The 26,295-nt window shown below is 58.0% G+C and overlaps 1 protein-coding gene across 2 annotated transcripts; it reads left to right on the top strand.

Moving 5' to 3' along the window:
• SSC5D (scavenger receptor cysteine rich family member with 5 domains) lies at nt 441-22,883 on the top strand. 2 transcript variants are annotated; one of them, XM_018063058.1, is made up of 14 exons: nt 441-671; nt 1,136-1,162; nt 1,428-1,736; nt 2,349-2,468; nt 2,655-2,768; nt 3,107-3,415; nt 5,022-5,339; nt 5,590-5,766; nt 5,990-6,307; nt 8,363-8,941; nt 9,023-9,337; nt 9,493-9,660; nt 14,380-14,535; nt 20,754-22,883. In XM_018063058.1, exons 1-14 carry the CDS (start codon nt 647-649, stop codon nt 22,814-22,816), a joined length of 4,998 nt encoding a protein of 1,665 aa, XP_017918547.1. In that variant the 5' UTR covers nt 441-646; the 3' UTR covers nt 22,817-22,883. The 2 variants fall into 2 exon arrangements, with proteins under 2 accessions (XP_017918547.1, XP_017918546.1); XM_018063057.1 differs by having other exon boundaries at nt 9,020-9,337.

The raw sequence follows: 26,295 nt of genomic DNA, 5'->3' as shown, positions 1-26,295 counted from the left end.
CAAGTCTTGACCCTTGGCCCTCTCGACCCCTGACCCCAGTTTTCTTGGGAGACACACAGAGGGCTGATGACTTCTGCCTGCAAATCCACCAGGGGGAATGGAGAAGGGAGTCTCTCTGTCTCCTTTCCCAGTCCAGGAAGTCCTTCCTGGTGTCTGCCTGCAAGCCCTCTTGCTGCACCAGGTCCCCAACCAGGCAGCTGATGTGAGCCCACCCTCAAAGCCCTCTGCTTCCGGCACACCACCCTGGCGGGACAGGAGAAGCAGCAGATGGGTGGGCGCCCCGCCCTCGCACCCTGTCAGGATCCTCCCCTGCAGCCTGCCGCCCCCCAAGCCTGAGCGCGGCACTTCTGGCCAGCCGGCTGTCTCCTGTGTGGGTGTCTGCAGTTGGACACCCTCCCTCCCGCCCGCCAACGCCCTCCTCCCCAGGCCTCAGCCGCCGGCCAGCCCCCTCCCCGCCCCGCTCCTGTCCCCTGCTGCCTCCTCGGCAGCCTCTCTTCCTCCTGCAGAGAGTCCAGCCCCCGCCCGCTCCTCCCCGGGTCCAGGGCTCCTCTGGCAGGCGCTCCCCTCCCTCCTGCGTCGGCGGTCCCCTCCTCCTAGCTCCTGCTCCCGTCCACTTCCACCCTGTCCCCACCCTGACTCTGCAAACATGAGGGTCCTGGCCTGCCTCCTCGGTGAGTGACCCTTCCCCTCCTCTGGGACTCAGGGGCCCCGGGCCCAGCCCTCTGACCCCTGAGCTGACCCACCGCAGAGCCTCTGAGTTCCAGGGCCCCATCCCTGTTGCTTGTTGGGGGGGATGTGGGGGAGCACAGGACATCTGGCTGCCTCTGACTGATCCTCCAGGGACCTGGCCTCACCCCGAGTCCCACCTTCTCAGGAGACCCCAGGACTTCCTCTCCCCTCCATGAGCCCTGACCCTGCAGAGGGGGTTCACCCATCATTCACCTTTAGCCAGGCCCCCAGTGGGGAGAGCCAAGGGCCTGGCCCCCTGCCCAGACCTGAGGCCTCTGGGCTCCACCCATCCCAAGGACCTGGGCCTCGGCCAGGCGCTGGGCCCGAGTCCTCCTTCCCGGCGGCGGGGTTTCTGGTTCAGAGGAGCGAGGACCTCACTGCCTCACCCCTCCAACCTCCCTTCCAGTGGCTTTGATGGGGACCCAGGCTGTTGGTAAGTGGCCCCAAACACTTCTCCCATCTGGGTGCGCTCAGCTCCAAGCCTTCCCCACGCCCGGCCCGGGCTCACCCTCCCTTGGACCCTGGCCACCCCCGTGTGCCTACGACCCCCACACCACTTCTGCAGGATCACACGGTCACCCAGCTTCCTGCTTCCTAAGGGGCTCCCGGTCACGCCCCTGCAGGACAGCCCCCAACCCCTGCCTGCCCGCCAGTCCCGGGGTCTCCAGGATGTCACAGCCTCTCCTCCGTCCCTGCAGAGCGGCTGCGTCTGGCTGATGGGCCCCATGGGTGTGCGGGCCGCCTGGAGGTGTGGCATGGCGGGCGCTGGGGCACCGTGTGCGACGACGGCTGGGACCTGCGGGACGCTGCTGTGGCCTGCCGGGAGCTGGGCTGCGGGGGCGCGCTGGCCGCCCCCGGGGGCGCCTTCTTTGGGGAGGGTGCGGGGCCCGTGTGGCTGAGTGAACTGGCCTGCCGGGGTGGGGAGCAGCAGCTGGGCCTCTGCCCCCACCGGGGCTGGAAGGCCCACATCTGCTCACACGAGGAGGATGCGGGGGTCGTCTGCGCAGGTAAGGGGTCCTCAACCTCCTCAACGCCCAGGGACCCTCAGCCCAGTAACTAACTCTGAGCATCCAGAAGTCCAGACACTCTACCCCTGCCTCACTGAGAGACTGCCCTCTCCATAGCACTGGGGTGTTAGACAGTGGGTGTTGGAAGAACATCCTCCAAACTCTTTGGAAGGAACTTTGAGATTGATAAAGCTGGCAGCTCTGTAAAGGACAACTATGAAGTTTATCATGAACTCACACGGGGAACTCAGACAGGATGGATCGTGCAGATGGTGAGCCAGAGTTATTTATTTGCACCTGTGCTTCCCCCCACCTAAAGAGGTGCAGGAAGACTTAAAGGGGCCAGAGCAGGTCTGCACAGACTGGAACGGGGGATTGTCCCTCCCCTCAGGGGGTCTCATGACTATTATTCCTCATGGGCCACTTATCAACTGTGTCAGCAAAAAGCATCTGTCTTCAGAGAGAGGAAAGCAAGGGTAAAAACTGATAGGGAACCTACTTGGCTTGGGTGAAACTCAGCCACGCCGGGCGGGGTGGGGTGGGGGCGACCCAGGCCTGAGACGGGCCCACAGGAGGGAGTGTGGCCTCCAGCAACAGGCTGCTGTCCCCAAGGCCAGCGTGGGACAGACTCCAGGGACCACGACGACCCATCTTCAGTCCTGGATGGGGACCCCTGGCCGGGACCGGCAGGGGAGCTGAGCGCCGGCTCTGAGGAGCCCCCAGTGACACCTGGTGAGCCCCTTCTCGTGCTCTGGCTCCTGCTTTGGCCGTGAGGGAGAAGGGACAGAGGCCTGACTCCTCCACCCTCCCCAGGCCCCCAGTGATGCCCCCTTCAGACCCTTGGGGACTCTCAGGACTGACCTACAGCCCCAGGTTCAGCTGCCAACTGCCCTCCCTACTGTCCCCCTCCTCGCCTAGCCGCCCGCCCAGCCGGGACCCCCCAGAGTGGCTCCCGGAAGAAGAGCCCCCGGCTGCCCAAGCCGGCCAAATCCACCAGGGCCCCAGTGCTGACTGCCGGAGCCCCCCGCCAGGGTAAGTCCGAGGCAGGCCTTCCATCTGCAGCAACTCCAGAAGGGGTCAGGCCCTAGGCCCCCAGACCAAACTGGGGACCCTCAGGTGCAGGGTAGGGGGGCACCATGTCCCCGGGGATTCAGCCAGGTCCAGGCTCCCTGCCTGGTCAGTAGACCACTCGTGGCAGGCCCCCAGGCCCCGTGCCCTGTCCAGACCCTGACTTTTTGCCACTGGCCGGCTGGCAGGCTGATCTCAGTCCCCTGACCCCACGGGGCCTCCGTTTTCCCAAACGGAAAACGAGAGTGTACCAGCCGCCTCCATTAGGCCCCTCACAGCTCCCCCTCCCGCCTGCTCCGCAGAACGGCTGCGCCTGGTCTCCGGCCCCCACGGGTGCGCCGGGCGCCTAGAGGTGTGGCACGGCGGGCGCTGGGGCACCGTGTGCGACGACGGCTGGGACCTGCGGGACGCTGCCGTGGCCTGCCGGGAGCTGGGCTGCGGGGGCGCCCTGGCCGCCCCTGGGGGGGCTCGGTTCGGCCCGGGCGCGGGGCCCGTGTGGATGGACGACGTGGGGTGCGGAGGCGGAGAGCAGGCCCTGAGAGACTGTCCCCGAAGCCCCTGGGGCCGGAGCAACTGCGACCACAGTGAGGACGCAGGACTGGTCTGCACAGGTACGTGCCCCTCCCGCGGGCCGCGCCCCCTCCCGCGGGCCGCGCCCCCTCCCGCGGGCCGCGCCCCCTCCCGCGGGCCGCGCCCCCTCCCGCGGGCCGCGCCCCCTCCCGCGGGCCGCGCCCCCTCCCGCGGGCCGCGCCCCTAAAGATGTCATTACTTTCAAAAAGATTTCTCCAGCCCCCTTCCCTCCTTCCTGTCTTCCTTCTTCCCTCTCTTCTTCCTTTTTCGCTCCCTTCCTCTCCCCCTTCCTCCCCTCTCTCCCCATTTCCCCCCCTGGCCCTGTCCCCCTCCCTCCTCCCTCCTCTGGACACCCACACTCATTCAGCCTCATGCATGCGGCCACTGACCCAGACCCCTCTCCCGACCTGGGAGTCTTGGCTCTGCAGGACGAGGACACAGCCGGCAAAGGGCGGGGCGGCGCATGGATGTAGGGTGGGCAAGTTCAAGGACCCACTGGAGGCAGATATCCACCCACCCACCCAGGCAGGGCCAGGAAATGCTTCAGGGAGTGGGTGGGAACTGGGAGAGGGAGCTGAGAGCCGCTCCGAGCCGCACCCCCACCCACAGATGGAGCCAAGGCTCCACCAAAGCATGACCTCTGGCCCTGCTGCACAGAGGGATGATGTCCAGGTCTGGGGTGTGGGGTGTGGTGGGGGTGGAGACCAGGGCGACACAGGTCGAGGGACCTGTAGCCGTGAGGTTGGCCCCTCTGAGGGCCATACCGTGGGGGCTGAGCTGTGGCCTCTGAAGCCTGGAAGGTCAGCCCAGGCTCCCCAGGGCGGTTAAGCTCCGGGGAGAAGTTGGGAACACCATCGAGGGGCCGGAAGCTTGGTGTCTTAGCTCCACCTCTGCTCCTCGTGGTGTGCCTTGCAGGAGCTTGGCACGTGCAGCTGGGTCATGCAGGCCAGGGATGTGGCACCCTCTCTGGTCTGTCCCCTTCAGACACCGACTGGGGGTTGGAGATGGACTCCTCACTGCCCAGAGCTGGCCCTGCTCTCATGCACAAACACCTAACAGAAATGCCCCCAAACCTCTGGCCCAGCTCTCAGCACTCCTGCTAGGGTGACTGGTGCAGGGTCTACAGACCTTTTGGGGGGGGTGACTGGGGTGCAACCAGGAGATGCGGCTGGAGTATGGTGCTCAGGACAGTGCCTGTGTCAGGGGAGCTGAGGCTGAGAAGCCCTGCTCTGCAGGCCTGAGGAAGGCAGCTGGGCATGGGGACCTGCTTGGGGAGGTGGGGGTGGGTGTCGGCAGGTGTGCCCTGGGCTCTCCCTGGGGAGGCAGGGATGTGCATGGGGCAGTGGACGGAGCGGAGCTGGACTCTTGCAGCGTGACTTGGGCCTGGAGCAGAGGGATGCAAACTGGGGGTTTGTGTATTTTCCTGGAGTACCCCCCCCCAGTGCCTGCACTCCGTCCATCCAGATGGTCCCTGTCAAAGCCTCTTCCTCACTTGTGAGGATGGAGGGTCCGCTCTGCAGCCCTGTGCTGGGTGTGAAGCAGGACCCACACACGGCCTAGGCCTGCCCCCTCATCCTCACCGCTGCAGTTCCTGCCTGTCCACTGCAGTCTCCCTCCTCTCTGCTTTCCCCTCTTCTCCACATCCAGGTCCGGCCCCCCGGCTGCGTCTGGCCGACGGCCCTCATGGGTGTGCCGGCCGCCTGGAGGTGTGGCATGGCGGGCGCTGGGGCACCGTGTGCGACGATGGCTGGGACCTGCGGGACGCCGCCGTGGCCTGCCGGGAGCTGGGCTGTGGGGGCGCGCTGGCCGCCCCCGGGGGCGCCTTCTTCGGGGAGGGTGCAGGGCCCATCCTTCTGGATGACCTCCGCTGTCGGGGGAACGAGACGGCTTTGCGGTTCTGTCCGGCGCGGCCCTGGGGTCAGCACGACTGTCACCACCGGGAGGACGCTGGGGCCGTGTGTGACGGTGAGGGCAGCCCCGGGGAGAGGCCAGGGAGGGAGGCCTGGGGGGCTTTGCCCGGAGGGGCAAGAGCTGGGGTGCTATGTGTTTCCGAAGCTTACCCCTCCGGGTGTCCGCACTCCTTCCGTCCAGGTGGCCCGCCACGCCGTTCATGCTCACATGTGAATCCCCACTATGGTGGTCCTGGGCTGGTGGTCGGGGAGCCGCCCGCCACACAGCAGGGGCTGGTGGTCACCTCTCCCCTCCCACGCCCCAGGTATGCCTCTCGGGTATGTCCCTCCCACGGCCCCCGCGGCAGGCAGCAACAGCTCGGGGCCCAGGGGGGCTGCTTCCAGGCCCCCACCCCCCATGGTGAGCCTGGCCCCATGGACGCCCGGTGTCTCAGCTCCGCCTGTCCCCCCGACCGCCCTTCAGGAGCCTGGGCCGGACGCCGGTGAGCCCCCCGTCCTCCCCTGAACCCTAAGTGTGGGGCTGAGTGTAGGTTTCCTGCCCTCCCCCTCCCACAGCCCCCCAGGGGCCCCTCCCCACTCAGAGGACAGAGGGGAGGAGAGCACAGAGCGTCTGGGCCAGCTGGGGTCTCCTCCTGGGTGAATGCACAGAGGGAAGATGGTGGAGGGCCCACTTCGAATTATCTGTGTCCCCCTCCCCCACCCCAGGGTCCCCCCAGCTGCGCCTGGTGGCGGGACCTAGCAGGTGCTCAGGCCGGCTGGAAGTATGGCATGCGGGACGCTGGGGGACCGTGTGTGACGATGGCTGGGACCTGCGGGACGCGGCCGTGGTCTGCCGGGAGCTGGGCTGTGGGGGGCCACGGCAGCCTGACCCCACCGCCGGCCGCTTCGGCTGGGGCGCCGGCCCCATCTGGCTGGACGATGTGAGGTGCACGGGGACCGAGGCTGCCCTGGCTGACTGCCCTGCCTCTCCCTGGGGGAAGCACAACTGTGCCCACAACGAGGACGTTGGAGTCACCTGTGCGGGTGAGGAGGCCTCGCCATCTGCTGGCTTCCGGAGGGCTTCCTGGAGGAGGGAACAGGAACTGACATTGGCAATAACGCTGACTGAGAGCCTGCCTCCTAACCCCTGCCCCAGGAGGGCTGTTTTCACACATGTGAGCCCATTCACACCTCAGGATAAGTCCAAACTGATGGACTTTATGCCCATGTGAGGGCTTCCCAGGTGGTGCAGTGGTAAAGAATCCGCCTGCCAATGCAGGAGATACCGTTCCATCCCTGGGTCGGGAATATCCCCTGGAGAAGGAATTGGCAACCTGCTCCAGTATACTTGCCAGGGAAATCCCATGGACAGAGGAGCCTGGCAGGTTGCAGTCCATGGGGCTGCAAACATTTAGACACAGCTGAGTGACTGGGTGTGTGCACGCACACACACACACATACACGCATGCACGCATGCACACATACATGCACGCACACACACCAGTTTTACTGATAGAGATGTTAGTGTAAGTTGCTTGGTTGCGTCCAACTCTTTGCGACCCCGTGGACTGTAGCCCACCAGGCTCCTCTGTCCATGGGATTCTCCATGCAAGAAACTGGAGCGGGTTGCCATGCTCTCCTCCAGGGGATCTTCCAGACCCAGGGATGGAACCCAGCTCTCCCGCACTGCAGGCAGATTCTCCACCATCAGCAGGGAAGCCTGGTGATGATACTGCAGCACAGAGAGGCTGAGTAACTTGCCCAAGGTCACACAGCAACTAAGCGGCACAGCTGGGGTCCTTCCTCCTTTTCTTCCTACCAAGAATGATGAGGTCTCCCTCCTGGAGGGGAGCTCTGTCCTCCCTGAGATGAAAGGAAGCAGGCACAGGGGCACCGAGAGATGGCGAGAAGCCAGTGTGATGGAGGGCCCGCTGAAGCGAGCTCAGTCTTGGCCTCTGTTCTCTCCCGCACCATTGTTTCATCCAGCAGCAGACTCTGAGCCTGGTACAGGGGGCTCAGAATGCGAGGGCTCTGGCCTCCAAGAAGCCCGGGGCTCACTGAGGGACAGAGACATGAGCCCGTGTGACACATTGTCACTCGGGAGGTTCCCCAAGACCACCCTCAGGTTCCACAGTTTTCTAGAAAGACTCACAATGGTCAGAGAAGCTCTCAGACTCAGGAGCAGGGGTTCCCGCAGCAGAAGGGCTCAGATTCACATCATGAGGGAGGAAGCAGCTGGGGCAGGGTCGGGAGAGACCCTTGTGAACCCTCCTCTCCCAGGGGAGGGGTGCAGACAGCACTTAATCCGCTCCGCTCCCAACACTGGCAATAACACGCGACCACGCACGTGACGCTTTCCCAGCCGGTGGCAGAGCGTTTTCAGGAGCTGGGTCCCCCCATGGGGCTGGCGGCCCATGGCGCTCGCGAGCCACGCTGTTAGCAGAGATGACCTGGCTGGTCCCAGGCCCCCAGGCGAGCAACACGCTCCAACCATGCAGGACGCTGCCAGGGCTGGGAGGGTGCCCCTGCCTCCAGCAGCTGGGGGCGAAGGGCCAGACCCCTCTGTGGGCCAGATTGACCCTTGTTCTGCACCACTCACTCTCGGCATCACCCACAGCGTCCAGCACCTTCCCTGTGCTGCCCAGAAAGATGTTGGGTGAGCCGTGGAGGCTGGAAGCCCGAGGCTGGGGCATGTTCCCTCTTTCCCTCTCCTCCCCAAGGCTCGGGGAGACACAGCAGGGTTCTGAGCTGGGAAATGGCCTGGTGCCACCCTGGTGGGGTGGTGACCAGTCAGCAGGTACAGAGGGAAGGGCAGTGGCTGGGCAGACAGGACAGGTCAGAGTAAGGGGGCGAAGGGGGGCAGACAGCTCAGGACCGCAAATGCTCAGAGGCAGGATGGGGCAGGGGTGGCCACCGAGTGCCCTGGGCCTGGCACAGGGCCTGGCTCATAGGAGATGCTCAGATGCCACCTGTTGATGGGGCTGAGTGCTCAGGAACTCGGTGGCTGTCTGCAGGGGGTGACAGGAGAAGGCGGGGCCTGGCTGGGGACCTCACAGTGTCTGCTATCTCCCCTGCCGCACCCCCCACCCCCGTCTCCAGGAACCCCCGGCCTGGACTCCATCTCAGACCCCTTCAGTTGGAGCTGGATCCCCGGCCTGGGCAGAGACGTGGACGCCTGGCTCCCGGGGGAGCTGGCCACCAAGCCCTCTGCAAGGCGGACTCCGAGCATCCCCGAGAAAACCACCACCAAGGCTCCAGGGAAGACGCCCAAAAGCACCAAGAAGTGGGTGACCAAGAACGCAAAGAGACCGACGACTCAGCCCCCAGCGATGCCAACCACTAAGCACTCCAGGGTCTCGGGCACCCAGAGTACCCCCGAACTGACCTCACGGACCACCAGCACCAGCACCCTGGCCATGGGGGCCTCCCGAAGACCCACCTCCGAGTTTACCACCAGGCTGACCACGCAGGCCCCCCGCAGGCTGACCTCGCACAGCACCGTAACTCGGACTTCTCGAGCCCCCCGGGAACGGACCTCTAAGACCGTGGTGACGCCGGCCACCCAGGGCCCCCGATTAGTGACCTCTGAGGCCACAGTGGAGCCATCTGCTGAGCTCCCAGGCCAAGGTTCTCCAGAGTCATCCACGGACCCGGCCCCCTCCCCCACCGGCGCAGCAGGTGAGCAGAGGAACGGGAAGGCTGAGGCTGGCCCCTCCAGACCCCCTCTGACCCCTCCTGATCCCGGCTTCCCACCAGCAGGCCCGTTCCGGGTTCGTCTGGCGGACGGGCCCAACCGGTGTGCCGGGCGGCTGGAAGTGTGGCACGCTGGACGCTGGGGGACGGTCTGTGATGACGGCTGGGACCTGCGGGACGGCATGGTGGCCTGCTGGGAGCTGGGCTGCGGGAGGGTCCGGCCTCGAGTGGGCAAAACCCACTACGGCCCCGGCTCCGGGCCCATCTGGCTGGACGACGTGGGCTGCAAGGGCAGCGAATCCTCGCTGAGCGACTGCCCGGCCCGGGCGTGGGGACAGCACAACTGTGACCACGAGGAGGACGTGGGGCTCACCTGCACTGGTAAGGGGGGGTGGAGCGTGGAGCGGGGGCGGGGCACGGGGCGGTGGGGCGCGGCCGGAGTCACACCTGGAGGTCCTGGCAGGGGCCTCCAGAGCCGCAGTGGTAAGGACTCCTGAGACGGGTCGGGGCTCGCCCCTCCCCCCTTTCCTCCCCAGGCTACGCAGACGAGGAGGACTATCCCCCCTGGACCTGGGACCCCACCTCAGGGGAGGACCTGGCCAAGGGGACCACCGCTGCAGGGGTGCCCGGACACACCCTCTCCCGGGAAACGACGGGGAGCCCAGGGGCCCCTGCCCCAGCAAGGAGGCGCCTTCCGAGCACAGGTGAGGGGCAGGCGTGGGGTGGGGAGGAGCGTCTCCCTGCCAGGCTTCCTGAAAGACCCTCCTGAAAGACCCTCCTGAATGAGCTGGCCCGGGTCTCCGAGACCGCAGGCAGGTTTTCCTCGGCTCCAAAGACGCTAAGAACTACCCCTCCCTTGGCTCGTCTGTAACTGTCCTACAAGCGCCTAGAAGAGGAGATCCCTTCCTCTGCCCCGCCCTGCGTCTCAGAATCAAGCCAGGCTTGGCAGAGCCCTGCTCCCTGTCCTCCTGCAGATCTTCTGGGGCCTCTGGGAATCAGCCTTGATGTCAAAGCCCGTGTCCCTGGAGGCAGTGCCTCCGCAGAAGTTCCCCAGTCCCCACACGGAGGGACATGCTGTCACCATGCCGCCGCCCCACCCCAGCCCCTCAAGCCTATTCTCTGAACCCATGCTCTGGTCTGGGCAGGGCTGAGGCTCGGAGGCGGGCTGGGGGCCTTCGGATGGACGGCTTTCCCCAGCCTGACCCCTTACTCTGGCCAGTGGGGGCAGCCTCCAGCCCCACAGCTCCAGCCCCGCTGCCCCATGGCCTCTGTCTCCCTGTGGCCTGGTCACACTCGGGCCTTGACCCTCTCAGATGGCTCCTATTTCTGTGTGTGTGTACACTGGGGCCTTGACCCGCACAGATGGTTCCCATTTCTGTGTGTGTGTGTACACTGGGGCCTTGACCCACTCAGATGGTTCCCATTTCTGTGTGTGTGTGTGTACACTGGGGCCTTGACCCGCACAGATGGTTTCTATTTCTGTGTGTGTGTGTGTACACTCGGGCCTTGACCCGCTCAGATGGTTCCCATTTCTGTGTGTGTGTGTGTGTGTGTGTGTGTGTGTGTGTGAGAGAGAGAGAGAGAGAGATCTCTGTTCCAGCCTGCTCAGTCTCTTGATCCTTCTCTGCTCCTCTTTCTCACCTTTTTTCAACTTCTCACCCTCCGCATCTCGATCACTTTTTTTTTTTCACCGACCATGTCTCTTTCTCGTCACCTTCCTCATTTTCTTTCCTTATCAAGTTCATGTCCCACCGTTACTGTTTCTCTCCGCCCTCCCCCACCTCGGTCAATTTCTTTTTATCCCTGCCCCGGCGTCTGGCTCTTTTCTTCCATTTCTCACTGCCCACCCTCCCGTCTCTGTCGAGAGCGGGAGCGGGAGCGAGAGGCGGGGCCTCGGCGAGAGAGGCGGGGCCTCGGCGAGAGAGGCGGGGCCTCGGCGAGAGGGGCGGGGCCTCGGCGAGAGGGGCGGGGCCTCGGCGAGAGGGGCGGGGCCTCGGCGAGAGAGGCGGGCGGGGAACGTCAACAGCCCAGCGCCATGTGACGTCACAGGCGCGGTACGCTTCCTGATTGGCCAGCTGGCCCACTCCGCGGCTATAAAAGCGTGAAGCGCGCTGTAGTTCTCTTCCCTCCCCTACCCCTACCCGGGTCTGTCTTCTGCTTAGGTGTCGTGCTTCCGCCGGAGGGACGGGTCGGGGGCACGTAGCAGGCCTTGGAGCCGCCGAGATTTGGGGTGGGGGGCACCCGAATCGTGACTTACGGCTCAGTTTCCAGAGGTGCCGTGCCGTGTGGCCAGGATTCCAGAGCCTTCGGTCTCTGTAGCCGGGCGCCGGTGCTTCTCATCGCGCCCCCTCGCGGCAGAGACGGTCGGATGCTGGGCGTGCGCAGCTCTGAGGGCGGCGGTGCGCGGGCCTCTGAGACCCCACCTGTTCCTGGTTGGGGAGAGGGGGTGCGTGAGCACAGATAAGTACGGAACTGGGCACTGCGCGATGGAAATCCCAGGGGTCACATGTGCAACCTTAGTACTGGGAAGAGGGGCAGGGTTGGGTGGGCAGAGGTGGAAACGACAGAAATTCTGTCCTTATTAGCAAGGTGGCCTTGAAAAAAATGATTCCGCTTCATTGACAATTCCTTACTTCGAAAAAAGCAAATTAAAAAGCTGCAGCTCCAGGGTCCCTGGAAAGAGTCAAGGACAGTGCCAGGAACACATGCCATTAACTGGGTGACCTAAGTCCTGAATCCCATGGGTAGAGAAGCCTGGCGGGCGACAGTCCATGGGGTCACAAAGAGTCGAACGCAACTGAGCGACTAACACTTTCACACTTTCATAGGTCCTGGTGTTTCAAGTGGGAGGGAGGGGAATGAGGCTCGGGGAAGTTGAACTCAGGAGCCGCGGCTGAGATCCATTTTAAACGATTTCGCACACAGTTTGCTCATTGGACTGGGGAATTGCCGAAGTCATTGCAAGTGTGAATTCTGGAGTTTGGCTGCCAGGGTTCCAGCTGTGACTCCACTGGAATTAGAACAAGGGGCTGGGTGACCTCAGGTCCCAATTCAATAAGCAAAATGTGTGTGAAATCACTTAAAACCGCAGTGCACTGCTTGTTAGAGTTATTTACCATAGATGAACAACAGCTGTAGAATCCCAGGGACACGGCGATTATTTCTAGTAGAGCAGTGGGGAAAAGCTCGCAGAGGAGATGGCATCCTTTCCACCAGGAGACCCCGCAAGGAAGGGGCTTCTCTGAGCAGTGAAGACTGGAGTTGAGATAATTGCATTGCCCATTGAGGACACATCATCTCAGGTTTAGCTATGTCAGTTTCTATTGTTGCCATAAGACCACCACGCATTTGGGGCTTAAGACGACACAAGCTTATTATTTTGCAGTTCTAGAGGTCAGAAGCCCCACTGAAGTCTCTCACTAGTTGAAATGAAAGATGGCAGGGCTGTATTCTTTCTGAGGCTGAAGGGAAAGATTGCTCCTGTGCCTTTTCTAGCTTCTAGAGGCTCCCGTATTCTTTGGTGCACGCCCCCTTCCTCCATCTTCAAAGTCAGCAATGTTGCATCTCTGTGGTCCTTTTTTAATCTTTACATCTTTGTCACTACAGTGAGGATTTGTGTGTGTGTGTGTTAGTCGTGTCCAACTCTTTGTGACCCCATGGACTGTAGCCCACTAAGCTCTTGCCTTCTCCAGGGGATCTTCCCGACCTAGAGACTGAACCCATGGCCCACGGCTGGGATAGATTCTCTAAGAATAAGGATTTCTGTGATTAAATCAGGTTCCCTTGGGTTAATATAGGATAAACCCTTCATTTCAAGGACTGGGCCCTTAGTCAGTTCGCAAAGTCTTTGCCATGAAAGGTAACATATAGACAGGTTCTGAGAGTTAGAGCTTGGACATCTTTGGGGAGCATTCATCTGTATTCCATGGGATCTGTGTTGAATGAATGAATGAACAAACAGTTGTGAGATCGCCGTGTAGGTCTAGAGAGAGTGCACAGGAGATGAAGATGGAAGCTTATGTAGGTTGAACTCTCTTTCCATTTTATTTGAAGCAACATTTCTTGAGGCTTCCTGGACGATGGAGTTTAAAGACACAGGCATTAGTTCATGCCTCAGGTGTTTGCTGTGTGGCAGGCATGAGTCCCAACCCCTGGGAACATGATGGACAGAGAAAGGGAGGGGAAACGGGGGAGCGAAGAATTGTCATTTAAAATGGGATGGTTAAGAGATGACTTACTAAGGAAATGCCAGTCAAGTGACAGCCTCAAGAGGTCGGGGGCACTCCCCTGCTGGCCCAGTGGTTAAGACGGCCCTGCCAATGCAGGGGGTGAGGGTTCAGTCCCTGGTTAGGCAACTTGAATCCCACCTGCCATGCAGTGCACTCAAATAAAATGAAAGGAAAGGGAAAAAAAGAAGGGGGAAAGCCATGCAAATACCTGGTTGGAGAGTGTTCCGTAAGTGCAGTCCGCAAGCACGTGCAAAGGCCACGAGGTGGGAGTGTGCTCAGCTGATTCGAGACACAGCAGTGAGGTCGGTGGGGCGGAAGTGGAGTGCTTGGTGGGGGTGGCAGCAGAGGGTGAGGGCTGTGGTCCATTGTAAAGATGTCAGCTGTGATGGGGAGCCTGGAGAGGGAGCTAAAGGCGCTTTCTGGGCAGAGGGGTCAGAATGTGTAAAGGCCCTGTGGTGGGGTCTTGAGAGAAGAGCCCACAGCCTGGCTGGAGTGGAGTGAGCCAGGCAGGGGGAGTGACCAGGGGTGAGGCCAGCCTCGGGCTTTATTTCTATCTGCTCCCACAGGGAAAGAGGTCTCCATTCAGAACCAGGTAGGCCTGCTGGATCTGAAGCCCAATGTTGCTCCTTAGCTGTGTGACCTTGCCCTCTCTGGGCTTCAGGTTGGTCATCTGTAGTGAACCTGCAGCTTCTTTGCTCACCAGCTCCCCATGAGCTTGCCAAAAATTAACATGTCTTTCAGCGGCAAGGATTTGGGATAAAGGCGGGCCTGAGGATCTGCACCCACGTGTGAGGGCAGCTGGACAGTGTCTAGAGAGACGGGTGCTCCTCTGGTGGTTCCGGGGGAAGAGTCTGCCTGCCAGCGCCGCCTGTGCCGTGGTGTCCTCTGCGCTGCAGGGCGGGCTCCTACCAGGGAAGCCCTGTGCGTCCCCTTTTCTCGGTGTATGTTTTAAGGAAAAAAATCGATCACACACGAATGAACCATGAACGAGCATGTGGCCATTTCTTAGAACACATTTTGAGAACACACAGGCCCAGGGAGCATGCCTGCCCTTGGTGGGCTGACATTTTAACAGGGAAAGCAGTTCCTATTTGTGTTCTTCTCGATAGAGTCCTCCTAAAACCTGGCATCCTGGGAAGAAAGCCTCAGAACACAGCGATAGGGATTACTCAGTTCTCTCTATTATTTCTCAAGGTGACAAGGATTGTCGTGAGCCTTCCCGGACGGGGGACACACCTTCAGGAGGAGTCCCGGCCAAGGAGACACCCACTGCAGCCACGCCTGGCCCCCCTGGCACCACCAGGAGCTCAGGCCACCCCTCTCTAGCTCCCAGACTCCGTGGGGACACAGGTGAGGCATGTGGCGGGGGTGGGGCGGGGTCCAGGGTGTTTGTGAGGTGGGGTTGAGAGGTGGTGGAGAAGGGAATGGCAACCCACTCCAGTATTCTTGCCTGGGAAATCCCATGGACAGAGGAGCCTGGCGGGGAGTCCACAGGGTCATAAAGAGTTGGACACGACTCAGCGGCTCAACAACAACAGAATGGAGAGGTGGACTGCAGATTTCCCAGTGGTGACCCAGCTCTCACCCCAGAAAGACCAGGCAGAAATATATCCTGAAACAAAGGGTTGTTATTGACACCGCTGGTCTTCAACTGGGATAACTGGCAACACATGAAGACATTTCAGGTTGTCACGGCTGGGAGAGGGGAGGCTAGTGGTCCCTGGTGGGTCTAGGCCAGGCTGCACAAGGGCCCCCACCACAAAGAACCAGCCAGCCCCTTATGTCGACAGAGCCGAGGTGGAGAAACCCTAACCTGTACCATGTTAGTCACTCTGACACGTCAACAAAAGCATGAGAGGAAACCCTGTAAGAGAATGGGGGGAGAGGGGCACACAGGCGATCTGCAGACTAGGAAGCCCGAATGCCCAGCGAGTACGTCTGGAAATGCGCACGCTCATAACGAGTCAGGAAATTCAAATGAAAACAGTGACAAGCGTGGAAAAAAAATGGAAAGCTCAATAATATCCATTGTAGCTGTGGGCATGGGGAGACAGGCATCCCCACTGGATAGAGCAATTCAATAAAAGGGACCTAGCTGAGCGACTTCACTTTCACTTTTATGCATTGGAGAAGGAAATGGCAACCCACTCCAGTGTTCTTGCCTGGAGAATCCCAGGGACGGGGGAGCCTGGTAGGCTGCCGTCTATGGGGTCGCACAAAGTTGGACACGACTGAAGCGACTTAGCAGCAGTAGCAGCAGCAGTGATGTTTAGTGAAATTAAATATGATTGTACGTTACCGACCCAGCAACCCTGCTCCTAGATCTGTTTGTTGTTGTTCAGTCACTAAGTCATGTCTGACTCTTTGTGACCCCATGGACTGCAGCATGCCAGGCCTCCCTGTCCTTCACTATCTTCCAGAATTTGCTCAAACTGATGTTCATTGAGTCAGTGATGCCATCCAACCATCTCATCCTCTGTCACCCCCTTCTCCTCTTGCCTTCAATCTTTCCTAGCATCAGGGTCTTTTCCAATGGGTCGGCTCTTGGCATCCAGAGAAATTCTTTCACAGGCTTACAGAGGAATATGTGTGAGGATGTATTAGGGAATGGGAGGCAACTTAAGTGTCCAAGAGAAAGGTAAGGAAGAAGAGAAATGGTTACACCTGATGGATTCTGTGCAGTAGCTAAAGCAGTGGCAGGCCGTATACGCAGCAACATGCAGAGTAACTAACGACATAACACTGAGAAGTTCAGAAACAGAATGAGCTTTTCAGCAGAATGTTATTTGCAGAAATTAAAAGCACAAACCCCAAAATATACATACACTTTTGTATTAACTTGAAAACATCTGTGCATTCTATGTTGTTTAAGACCACACATGAAGCACATTAGACTGGAGGTGCCTGTGGGAGAGCACGAGGGGAATGCAGATGGGGGCTACAGAAGAGAAAAAACGAGAGGAGACTTTGCAGGCGCTATTGATGACAAGGTACAGGGGAGTAGAGTTAGCTCAACTCTCTGTTCCTTGGGTCTAAAAAATTAAAAGCCAACACCACTCTAGGTGTCTGAGCCCCTGTGCACACAAACCGAGCTGAGATTCTTGAAACGATAACTAGGAACAGTCACCATTTATGGAGCAATATACCATGCATCAGGCAGTATTCTGTGCACTTTATGTGTGTTAGTCTTTAACATTTATATATGTTAATCCTTGTAGCAGCCACACAAGGACTAATGAGTGATGTAGGTGTTATAATTGTGCCCGTTTCACAGATGAGAGAAACTGAGGCACAGGTATCAATGCCTGTGGCAATATAAGTAATGATGAGAATGCTTATTACCTGCTTGGCGTTGCGTAAGCACTCTGTGCATGCATAGTCTCGCTGAACTCTCATGATTATAGGGGAGATACATGGATCATCCATGGTTTACAGAAGGGGAAGAAACGGAGATTCGAGGCAATTAAGTCATTTGCCCACGGTTACCCAGTACCACACAATTGCACTCATCTCACACGCTAGTAAAATAATGCTCAAAATTCTCCAAGCCAGGCTTCAGCAATACGTGAACCATGAACTTCCAGATATTCAAGCTGGTTTTAGAAAAGGCAGAGGAACCAGAGACCCAATTGCCAACATCTGCTGGATCATGGAAAAAGCAAGAGAGTTCCAGAAAAACATTTATTTCTGCTTCATTGACTATGCCAAAGCCTTTGACTGTGTGGATCACAATAAACTGTGGAAAATTCTGAAAGAGATGGGAATACCAGACCACCTGACCTGCCTCTTGAGACACCTGTATGCAGGTCAGGAAGCAACAGTTAGAACTGGACATGGAACAACAGACTGGTTCCAAATAGGAAAAGGAGGACATCAAGGCTGTATATTGTCACCCTGCTTATTTAACTTCTATGCAGAGTACATCATGAGAAACGCTGGGCTGGAAGAAGCACAAGCTGGAATCAAGATTGCTGGGAGAAATATCAATAACCTCAGATATGCAGATGACACCACCCTTATGGCAGAAAGTAAAGAGGAACTAAAGAACTTTTTGATGAAAGTGAAAGAGGAGAGTGAGAAAGTTGGCTTAAAGCTCAACATTCAGAAAACGAAGATCATGGCATCTGGTCCCATCACTTCATGGGAAACAGATGGGAAACAGTGTCACACTTTATTTTTCTGGGCTCCAAAATCACTGCAGATGATGATTGCAGCGATGAAATTAAAAGACACTTACTCCTTGGAAGGAAACTTATGACCAACTGAAAGGCTGTTGAATTACAACGCCGGGATTCTTGGCCCCGGAGGAGAAGAATTCAATCCGGGGCCAGAGACGAGGCTTGATCGCTCAGAGCTTTTGTGTAACAAACTTTTATTAAAGTATAAAGGAGATAGAGAAAGCTTCTGACATAGGCATCAGAAGGGGGCAGAAAGAGTGCCCCCCTGCTAGTATTCAGCTGGATGTTATAGAGTCACCAGCAGCCTGTTAATGAAAGAGAGGAATGTCTTAAAACTCGGAATGGCACCAGGCCCCTCGCCCATAGGATGTATTTTGGGATAATCTTGGCTCCAAATGGTTCATCCTGGGCCATAAAAGGATTAACTTGAAGAAGGGCAGAGCACCATACAAATAGTTTCATTTACATAGATTAGAGGAACAATATCGAAGTATAACATACTGGTTTATCAAGTAGGTTCTGAGCCCAAAAGGCAGAACCGACTTGAAGACAGAGTTTGGGGTAAATGCATAGTATATTAGCATAGCTTAAGATAAACATTTCCATAAGAAAAAGGCATTGGTTAACTTCAGGTGAAACCAGGTGTCATTATGGCAACACAGAATTTTAAGAGAAACCTTTTAAATTTGTGTAGAGAAGGAAAAAAGTATCCCTAGTTTGTTTCCTCCTGCCGCTTAAGAGATAAAAATGTCTGACACTTGCAGGCTATTTTCTCCATTTGGAGACCCCTGGCCTTCCTGCCTGTTACCCTCTCACAACCTAGATAGCATATTGAAAAGCAGAGACATTACTTTGTCAACAAAGGTCTGTCTAGTCAAGGCTATGGTTTTTCCAGTGGTCATGTATGGATGTGAGAGTTGGACTGTGAAGAAAGCTGAGCACCGAAGAATTGATGCTTTTCAACTGTGGTATTGGAGAAGACTCTTGAGAGTCCCTTGGACTGCAAGGAGTTCCAACCAGTCCATCCTAAAGGAGATCATTCCTGAGTGTTCATTGGAAGGACTGATGTTGAAGCTGAAACTCCAGTACTTTGGCCACCTCATGCGAAGACTTGACTCATTGGAAAAGAACCTGATGCTGGGAGGGATTGGGGGCAGGCGGAGAAGGGGACGACAGAGGATGAGACGGTTGGATGGCATCACCAACGCGATGGACATGAGTTTGCGTAAACTCCGGGAGTTGGTGATGGACAGGGAGGCCTGGTGTGCTGCAATTCATGGGGTCGCAAAGAGTCGGACACGACTGAGCAACTGAACTGAACTGAATTGAACCCAGCTAGGAAGCAGAGGATCTGGGGTTTAAATCTGGGCGGCCTGGGTGGAGGCCAAGCCTTTTACTTAACTGTTCCTCTGACCCTGCAGGGGGACATGATGCATCTCAGGGACCCTGCAGAAAAGTGGAATTCAGTCAAGCTGTGCTGTTCAATATGGTAGCTACCAACACAGGTGGCTGTTTAATTAATAAAAAACCTGAAAAAGGAAGGACCCACTGTTTAGCACATGAAGCTGTACTCACTGTTTTGTAATAATCTACATGAGAAAACCTGGGCTTCCCTGGTGACTCGGTCTATAAAGAATTTGCCTGCAATGCAGGAGACCCAGGTTTGATCCCTGGGTCAGGAAGATCCCCTGGAGAAGTGAATGGCTACCCACTCCAGTATTCTTGCCTGGAGAATTCCATGGACAGAGGAGGCCTGCAGGGTACAGTCCATGAGGTCACAGAGTTGGACATGACTGAGCGACAAACACTATACAAGAAAATAATCCAAAAAAGAAGATATATATATATATTTATGAATGACTGAATCACTTTGCTGTACACCTGAAACTAATGTAACATTGTAAATCAACTATATTTTAATAAAGAAACTTACAGTGCTTGCTTCCGCAGCACATATACTAAAGTTGGAACCATACAGAGAAGATTAGCATGGCCCTTGTGCAAGGATGACATGCTAATTTGTGAAGTATTCATACTTTTTCGTTGTTTAAAAACATTTACAAAAGGAAATCCATTCAGAGTAAAACAAAAAACAAGTTGAGAACTTCCCTGATGACGTAGTGGATGAGAATTCACCTGCCAATGCAGGTGACATGGGTTTGATCCCTGGTCTGGAAAGATTCCACACGTCGCAGAGCAACTAAGCGTGTGCTCAACAACTATGGTAGTCAGCGCTCTAGAGCCTGAGAGCCACGTGTACTGAAGCCCAGGGGCCCTGGAGCCTGTGCTCCCCAACAAGAGAAGCCCGCACAAAGCAACAAAGGCCCAGTGCAGCCAAAATAAAAATGTTAAAAATTGAAAAAGGAAACATTTGGTTCCTTAGTTGAACCACATTTCAAGTGCTCAGAAGCCACAGGTGACCAGCGGCTACCATACTGGCCAGCACAGAACATTCCCACTGCTGAGAAAGTGATAACTCACTGGCCCAGACTCTGGATGCAAAGGACTCGGGCTCAGACCTTGTTCTTGTAACCTTCAAACTGTCTCTGTGTGTGACCTCGGGCACATTACTTGCCCTCTTGGCCTGATTTTCCTCATCTGTCAAAAAAGGTTAAAAATCACATTTATCTGGAAGCAGGGCCTGGAAGAGGGGAAGGTTTCTCCCTTGTTAAGGCCTAAAATTTGGGGGCATTCCAGGCATTTTGTAATGAAGATAAAATCTTAATACCATTGGTTAAAAAAATAGAAACGAATGCAAAAACAATCCACGATGAGGTAAATAAAATTTTAACTTAAGTCAGATCCGACCTACCTCACCAGGATCTGACAGACAATTTTAGGGGGGACTCCAGTGAGGTAGGCCGGACGGATCCTGACTTGAATTAAAATTTTGACTTTTTGTTAACTGCGGATCTTTCGCATTAATTTTGATTGTTTAAAAATAGGGAAGGAAGATACTGGTCTTGATTACTTGATTCCGACCCCTCCTACATTCTTCTAGCAGCTCCCACGCCCTCTGCCTCTTTATCTCCCTTCACCCCATTTCTGCCCTTCCGCCCACTCTTGCATCCCACATCCCCGGCCCGCATTCCGCTGGCTCCCTCCCGCATCCTCCCACATCACCTGCACACCCCCCCACCCCAACCATCCTGCATCCCGCTCTCCCCGCGCGCCCATCCCCGCATCCTCCAGAGGGGAGGACGCCAGGTGGCGCTTGGAGACATCGGAGCATGCGAGGAGGTGGGGCACTAGGGCCGGGTGAAGTCTGCCGGCGACCCGTGACGTCACGAGGCCCCGTGCCTCCCCATTGGTCGCACCGTGTGGAGGGCGGGGCGCGCCGCGGGGTGGGCGGGGCGGCCTGACCTCGGTCGTCTGTCTTTCCTCCGCCAGGCTCCCTGAGGAGACGGTGGCCAGAGCGCCGACTGCGGCCCACGACGGCCAGGACTGCGCCCGCCGCCCCTTCCCCACCCCGCTCCGCCGCGCCGGGGCCAGCCGACCCTCCACTGACCTCCACCTCCGCACCGCCGCTCATCCGCACTGCGGCCTCAACGCCGGAGGAGACCCCTGACGGGACCTCCGCGGTGCCGTCCAGCCCGGCCGCGGCCTCTCGGGGGAGCGCCCACCGCACCTCGACGAGCCCCGGCCTCACCGTGCCCTCCCCTGACGCCTCCGCGCCCCCCGCGCCGACCTCTGGGCTTTCGCCCACCCCACCGCCCACCGCGCCCAGGGAGCTCACCTCAGACCCCTCTTCGCCGGCGGCGGCGACCCACCTCTCCCCTACCTCAGGGCTGACTCCGGAGCCGGACAGAGCCCCAGGCCGGGGCACGTCTCCACAGCCCAGCGCAGTTCCAGAACCTTCCAGTTCCCCAGACCGCTCCACCGGGCCTCACCCCACCACCGCTCCGTACTCCACCATGACCTCTCACCCCGCAGCGACCTCTCATCCCACCTCGGCCCCATACTCCACCATGACCTTTCACCCCGCAGCGACCTCTCACCCCACCACGGCCGGGTACTCCACCATGACCTCTCACCCCGCAGCGACCTCTCACCCCACCACGGCCCCGCACTCCACCATGACCTCTCACCCCGCAGCGACCTCTTACCCCATCACGGCCCCATACTCCACCATGACCTCTCACCCCGCAGCGACCTCTCACCCTACCACGGCCCCGTACTCCACCATGACCTCTCACCCCACCACGGCCCCGTACTCCACCATGACCTCTCACCCCACAACAGCCCCGTACTCCACCATGACTTCTCACCCCACAGCGATCTCTCACCCCACTACTACCCTTTACCCCACCTCGACCCCTCACGCCACCACGACCCCATATCCCACCACGACCCCTTATCCCACCACGACCTCTCACCCTACAGTGACCTCTCGCCCCACTACTGCCCTTTACCCCACCACAAACCCTCACGCCACCAAGACCCCTTATCCCCCCACCAGCACTCACTCTACCTCAACCCCTCACCCCACCACGACCCCCCCTCCCATCACTACTGCTCAGTCCACCACAACCCCTCACCCCACTACGACCCCTCACCCCATCACCAGCCCTTACCCTGCCACGACCCCTCAGCCCATCACGACCCCTCACCCTGCCACGACCCCTCACCCTGCCAAGACCTCTCACCCTACAACTCCTCACCCCATTACCACCCCTTACCCCACCACAACCCCTCGCCCCACCACGACCCCTCACCTCACGACCACTACTTACCACACTATGACTCCTGACCTCACCTCAGCCTCTATGGTCACTGCCAAGTCCGTTCTAACTCCTTTGGGAACAGAATCTCCCTCTCCCTCTCTAGTGAAGCCCAGCCTGCACCCCCAGATGACCTTCATGGGGGCCCCTCGCCCCTCCACATCTCCAGCCTCAGAGTCCAGCCTGTCTCCTGCCCCAAGCATGGACATACTGTCCACTGAGAACTTCAAACCAACCACAAGCCAGAGCCCCCAAGTAACCTCTCCACCTACCCAGACTCCACACTCAGCCCCTGACCCCACTGTGACCCCTGTGGGGTCATCTGGGGACCATCTGGCTCCTATGGCCCACCCCTTGGATCAACCGCCCCCTGATCACCTCTCCCTCGGGCCAGCTCCCAGTCCGAGCTCAGGCCCTCCGGGCCCGTGTGAGGCCCCAGTGCCGCCTGTGAGGGTCATGGCTTGCGAGCCACCTGCCCTGGTAGAGCTGGTGGCCGCTGTGAGGGATGTGGGCAGCCAGCTGCAGAGGCTGACCCAGGCCCTGGAGCGAGATCAACAGGAGCGCCGAGCCCTGGGACTGGGCTTGACCCAGCTGGTGGAGGCCGCCCAGGGTCTGGGGCAGCTGGGTGAAGTTGTGAAGAGACTGGCAGAGGTGGCCTGGCCCCCTACCACACCTGTACCAACCACTACCACCCCTGAGTGGGAAGATAGGCCTCTGCGGGGAGATGTGTGACCTTATCAGAGGGACTTAAGCCACTCCCCAACAACAACAAAGGAAAACCAAAGTATCTACTTAAAAACAAAGTGTGAATGATGTTTCTGGGGGACTAGGGGAGGAGGAATCACAAGACCGATCTGTTTGTGAATGCCACAGGCACCACACGAGGCAATCAAGGTGACTGTGATGGTTATGATGGTCATGATGGTGAAGAGGAGGAGGTGATAGTGATGGTGAGGATGAAGGTGATCCTGGTGATGGTCATTCCATTAAGGTGGTGATGGTGGGGGCGATGAAGGTGACCGTGGTGATGATGGGCATGAAGCTAGTGGGGACAGCTATCCTGATGGGAATGATCGTCATGGTGATACTATGGTGGCGGTGATGGTCACGAAGATCACGGCGATAGCTGTTGTGATGGTGTTGTGATGACAGCGATGGAAGTGGTCATGGGGATGATGCTGGTGAGGTTGAAGACAATCGTGGTGACGGTGGCGATGATTATTATGCTGATAATGAGGGTGCTGCAGGTGATCATGATGGCGGTGACGGTCTCCAAGGTCACAGTGAAGACTATCATGGTGACGAATGATGGAAGTGACGATGGTGGTCGTGATGGTGAGGATAGTGGAGGTGACGGTGGTAATCACGATGGCAGTGACGATGGTGATGATGAAGGCCCACGAGGGCAGAAATCTTTTTCACAGACGTTTGTCCAGCTCTTAGAATGGAGGCTGACACAATATGCCCCCTTCATTAATACCTTCTGAATGACTGAGCTCATCGTCATAGTAATAATGACTAATGTTCTCCGGGCACTTCCTACGGGTAAGGTTCTGTGTGGAGGGCTTTGCACGCATGATGTCATTTTATCTTCATGAACAGCCGCTGATGAGGGTACTGTTTCTACAGCTCAGCAGGGAGTGGGTGAGCTTTGGAGCCTAAATGCCTGAGTTTGAGCCCTTGTGGGCCTGGCCCTGAGTCAGTTACCACTTGGTCTGAGTTTCCCCATCTCTTTTTTTTTTTTCCCCATCTCTTAAAGGGAGATAATATATACCCTGTGGGGCTGCTGTGATGATTAACTGATAGATTAATGCCTATATGAGAGTGCTTAACACAGGGCCTGGGTCTTGACACCTGCTCTCTATGTGATAGTTATTACTGTATTATCCCCACTTTATAGGTCAGGGCACTGAGGCACAGAGTCGTTTGGTCCTGTGCCCCAAGTCACCCAGGGAGTATGCAGTAGGCTCATGACTGGAACCCAGGCCCGTCTGACCCAGGGCCCTTGCTCATAAGGTGTTACATGCCCCCAGTCAGATCACCCTGGCTTCGAGGCCATATGCTGGCTGTGGGGACTCGAAGTTAATTTACTTTCTCGAGTCTCAGTTTTCCCATCTGTACAAGGGGGGAGTAGTGGTTGTGCCTCCTGCCTCCTGGGGTGGTCGTGAGGATTAGAGGAGTTACTGCAGGTGACAGCAGAGCCTGGCACGAGTCAACAAGAGTGGTCGCGACCACTCCTCATGGTGCTTGTCTGTGCCCCACACAGTGGGGGCTCGCTCGCTCTCTCTTTTTTTTTTAATATGTTTTTGGCTGTGCTGGGTCTTCACTGCTGTGTGGGCCTTCTCTAGTTCCAGGGGGTAGAGTCTCCTCTCTGGCTGTGGTGCAGGGCTTCTCATTGTGGTGGCCTCTCTCATTGCAGAGCTCGGGCTTGAGGGTGTGTGGGCTCCATAGCTGAGGCCGTGGGCTCAGTGGTTGCAGCTCCTGGGGTCTAGAGCACAGGCTCAGTAGTTGGGGTCCCCAGGTTTAGTTGCTCCAGGGTGTGTGGGATCTTCTTGGACCAGGGATCGAACTGGCATCTCCTGCATTGGCTGGTGGATTCTTTACTACTGAGCCACCAGGGATTCTTCACCACTGAGGGTCCGTTGTGGACTCTCAATAAGCTCCCTCCGTCCCTCCCTCCAGCCCTCAGAGGGAGCAACTTGACCCCTGTTTCAGAAAGGGCTTTGAGGCTCAGAGAGGGCAAGTTTCTTGCCCAGGGTCACACAGCAGAGCTGCAGAGCTGCCTCAGAATAACACGGTGTCAATCCCTCAGCTCCCCTCCTCCCCCCTCTCCCCAGACCAGAGCCTGGCTCTGAGGTCCTGGAAGGTCACGGAGCTGGCGCCCCCGTGGTCAGGCAAAGGCCAGCGGGGTCCAGTTACTTGCTGGGGGTGGGGAGGGAGATTGTCTGGGGGTCTTGGTATATGAGCTGTCTGTCCCTGCCAACAGACCAAGGAGCAAGCCGAGAATCCTCTGTTCCCCCCGGGTCCCATTAAGCCCTATGACTTAAATAACTGCTGACTGGTGCCCCGGGGAGGGCGTCTGCCTGCATTCCCCTCGCTGTCCAGGCTCGTCGGGGCTCCAAGAGCGGCACCCTGACTCGGAAGCCAGAGGCGCCCTCTTTCATCCCCAGATGGGAGCAGGTGCACCCTGGCTCCAGGCCCCCCAAGAGGGTCGCCCCTGGGGGTTCAGAATCCTGGCTCCACCGTCTGCAAGCCAGGGTGGCGGGGTCTCCCGGGCCCAAGGTCCTTCCACCCTCTGCCAGCCCCAAAGAAGCGGGTGCTTAATTATCCGGTCACTTTATCCCCGCTTGGCCAGGCAGCTAAGCTCAAACATCTGGCCCCGGGGCCCACGGCCAGGATGGGTGGCCAGCCCCCACCTACTGCTGGCCCTGACCCCGGACACCTCCCCCAGGACATCTGAGCCCGCTCCTCTGCCTGCCAGCTTGCAACAAGCCCAAAACAGTAGCCGCAGAGGCCTAGCAAGCTTGACGCAGAGAAAACATTTGACAAAATTAACACCCATTCATGGTTTACAAACGTACGCATACGCATACACACGCACACACTGTTTGCAGAGTAGGAGCAAGGGGAGCCCCCTTAATCAGATAAAGGGTGGAAAGGGAGCCACAGGTCTGTCATTTCCCCACAGACGATGTGACCGGCCACATCGAAAACCGCACGGAATGGAGCAGGCAAATGTTTAGCATTGATGACGGTTCAGCTGGGATGAGGGGTCAGTACTCTAAAATAGTGTTCTCACCATTCCCTGCACCTCCAAGTGTGTGTGACGCATGGATCTGAAGCGTCGGCCTTGCCTCCAGGAGCTGGTTAGAAGAGCAGAATCCCAGGCGCCATCCAGACCCCCCTGGATAAGCATCTGCGTTTTAACCAGGCCGGGGTCGGTGTGCGGGCAGGGGCAGGGCAGGGCAGGGCTGGTAGTGATGTGTGGGTGCAGCCCAGCCATTTGCATGTCTGAACTAAACATGAACTGCGGGCTACGCGCAGTGTCTCTGAGGCCTTGCACAGCCGGCCCAGGCAGAGAAGGGAGTGAGTTGGGTGCAAACCTCACTGGTTTAATGCTCTGCAGCCATTAACCGGCCTGACGCGGGTCGTGAATTTTGATTCTGTTTTGGGACCGGTAATTCTGTGTTTTGAAGCTGACAGGACAAGGA

Source organism: Capra hircus, chromosome 18 (genome assembly GCF_001704415.2).
Source record: "Capra hircus breed San Clemente chromosome 18, ASM170441v1, whole genome shotgun sequence".
NCBI lineage: Eukaryota > Metazoa > Chordata > Mammalia > Artiodactyla > Bovidae > Capra > Capra hircus.
This window is presented reverse-complemented; position numbering and strand designations above follow the sequence as displayed.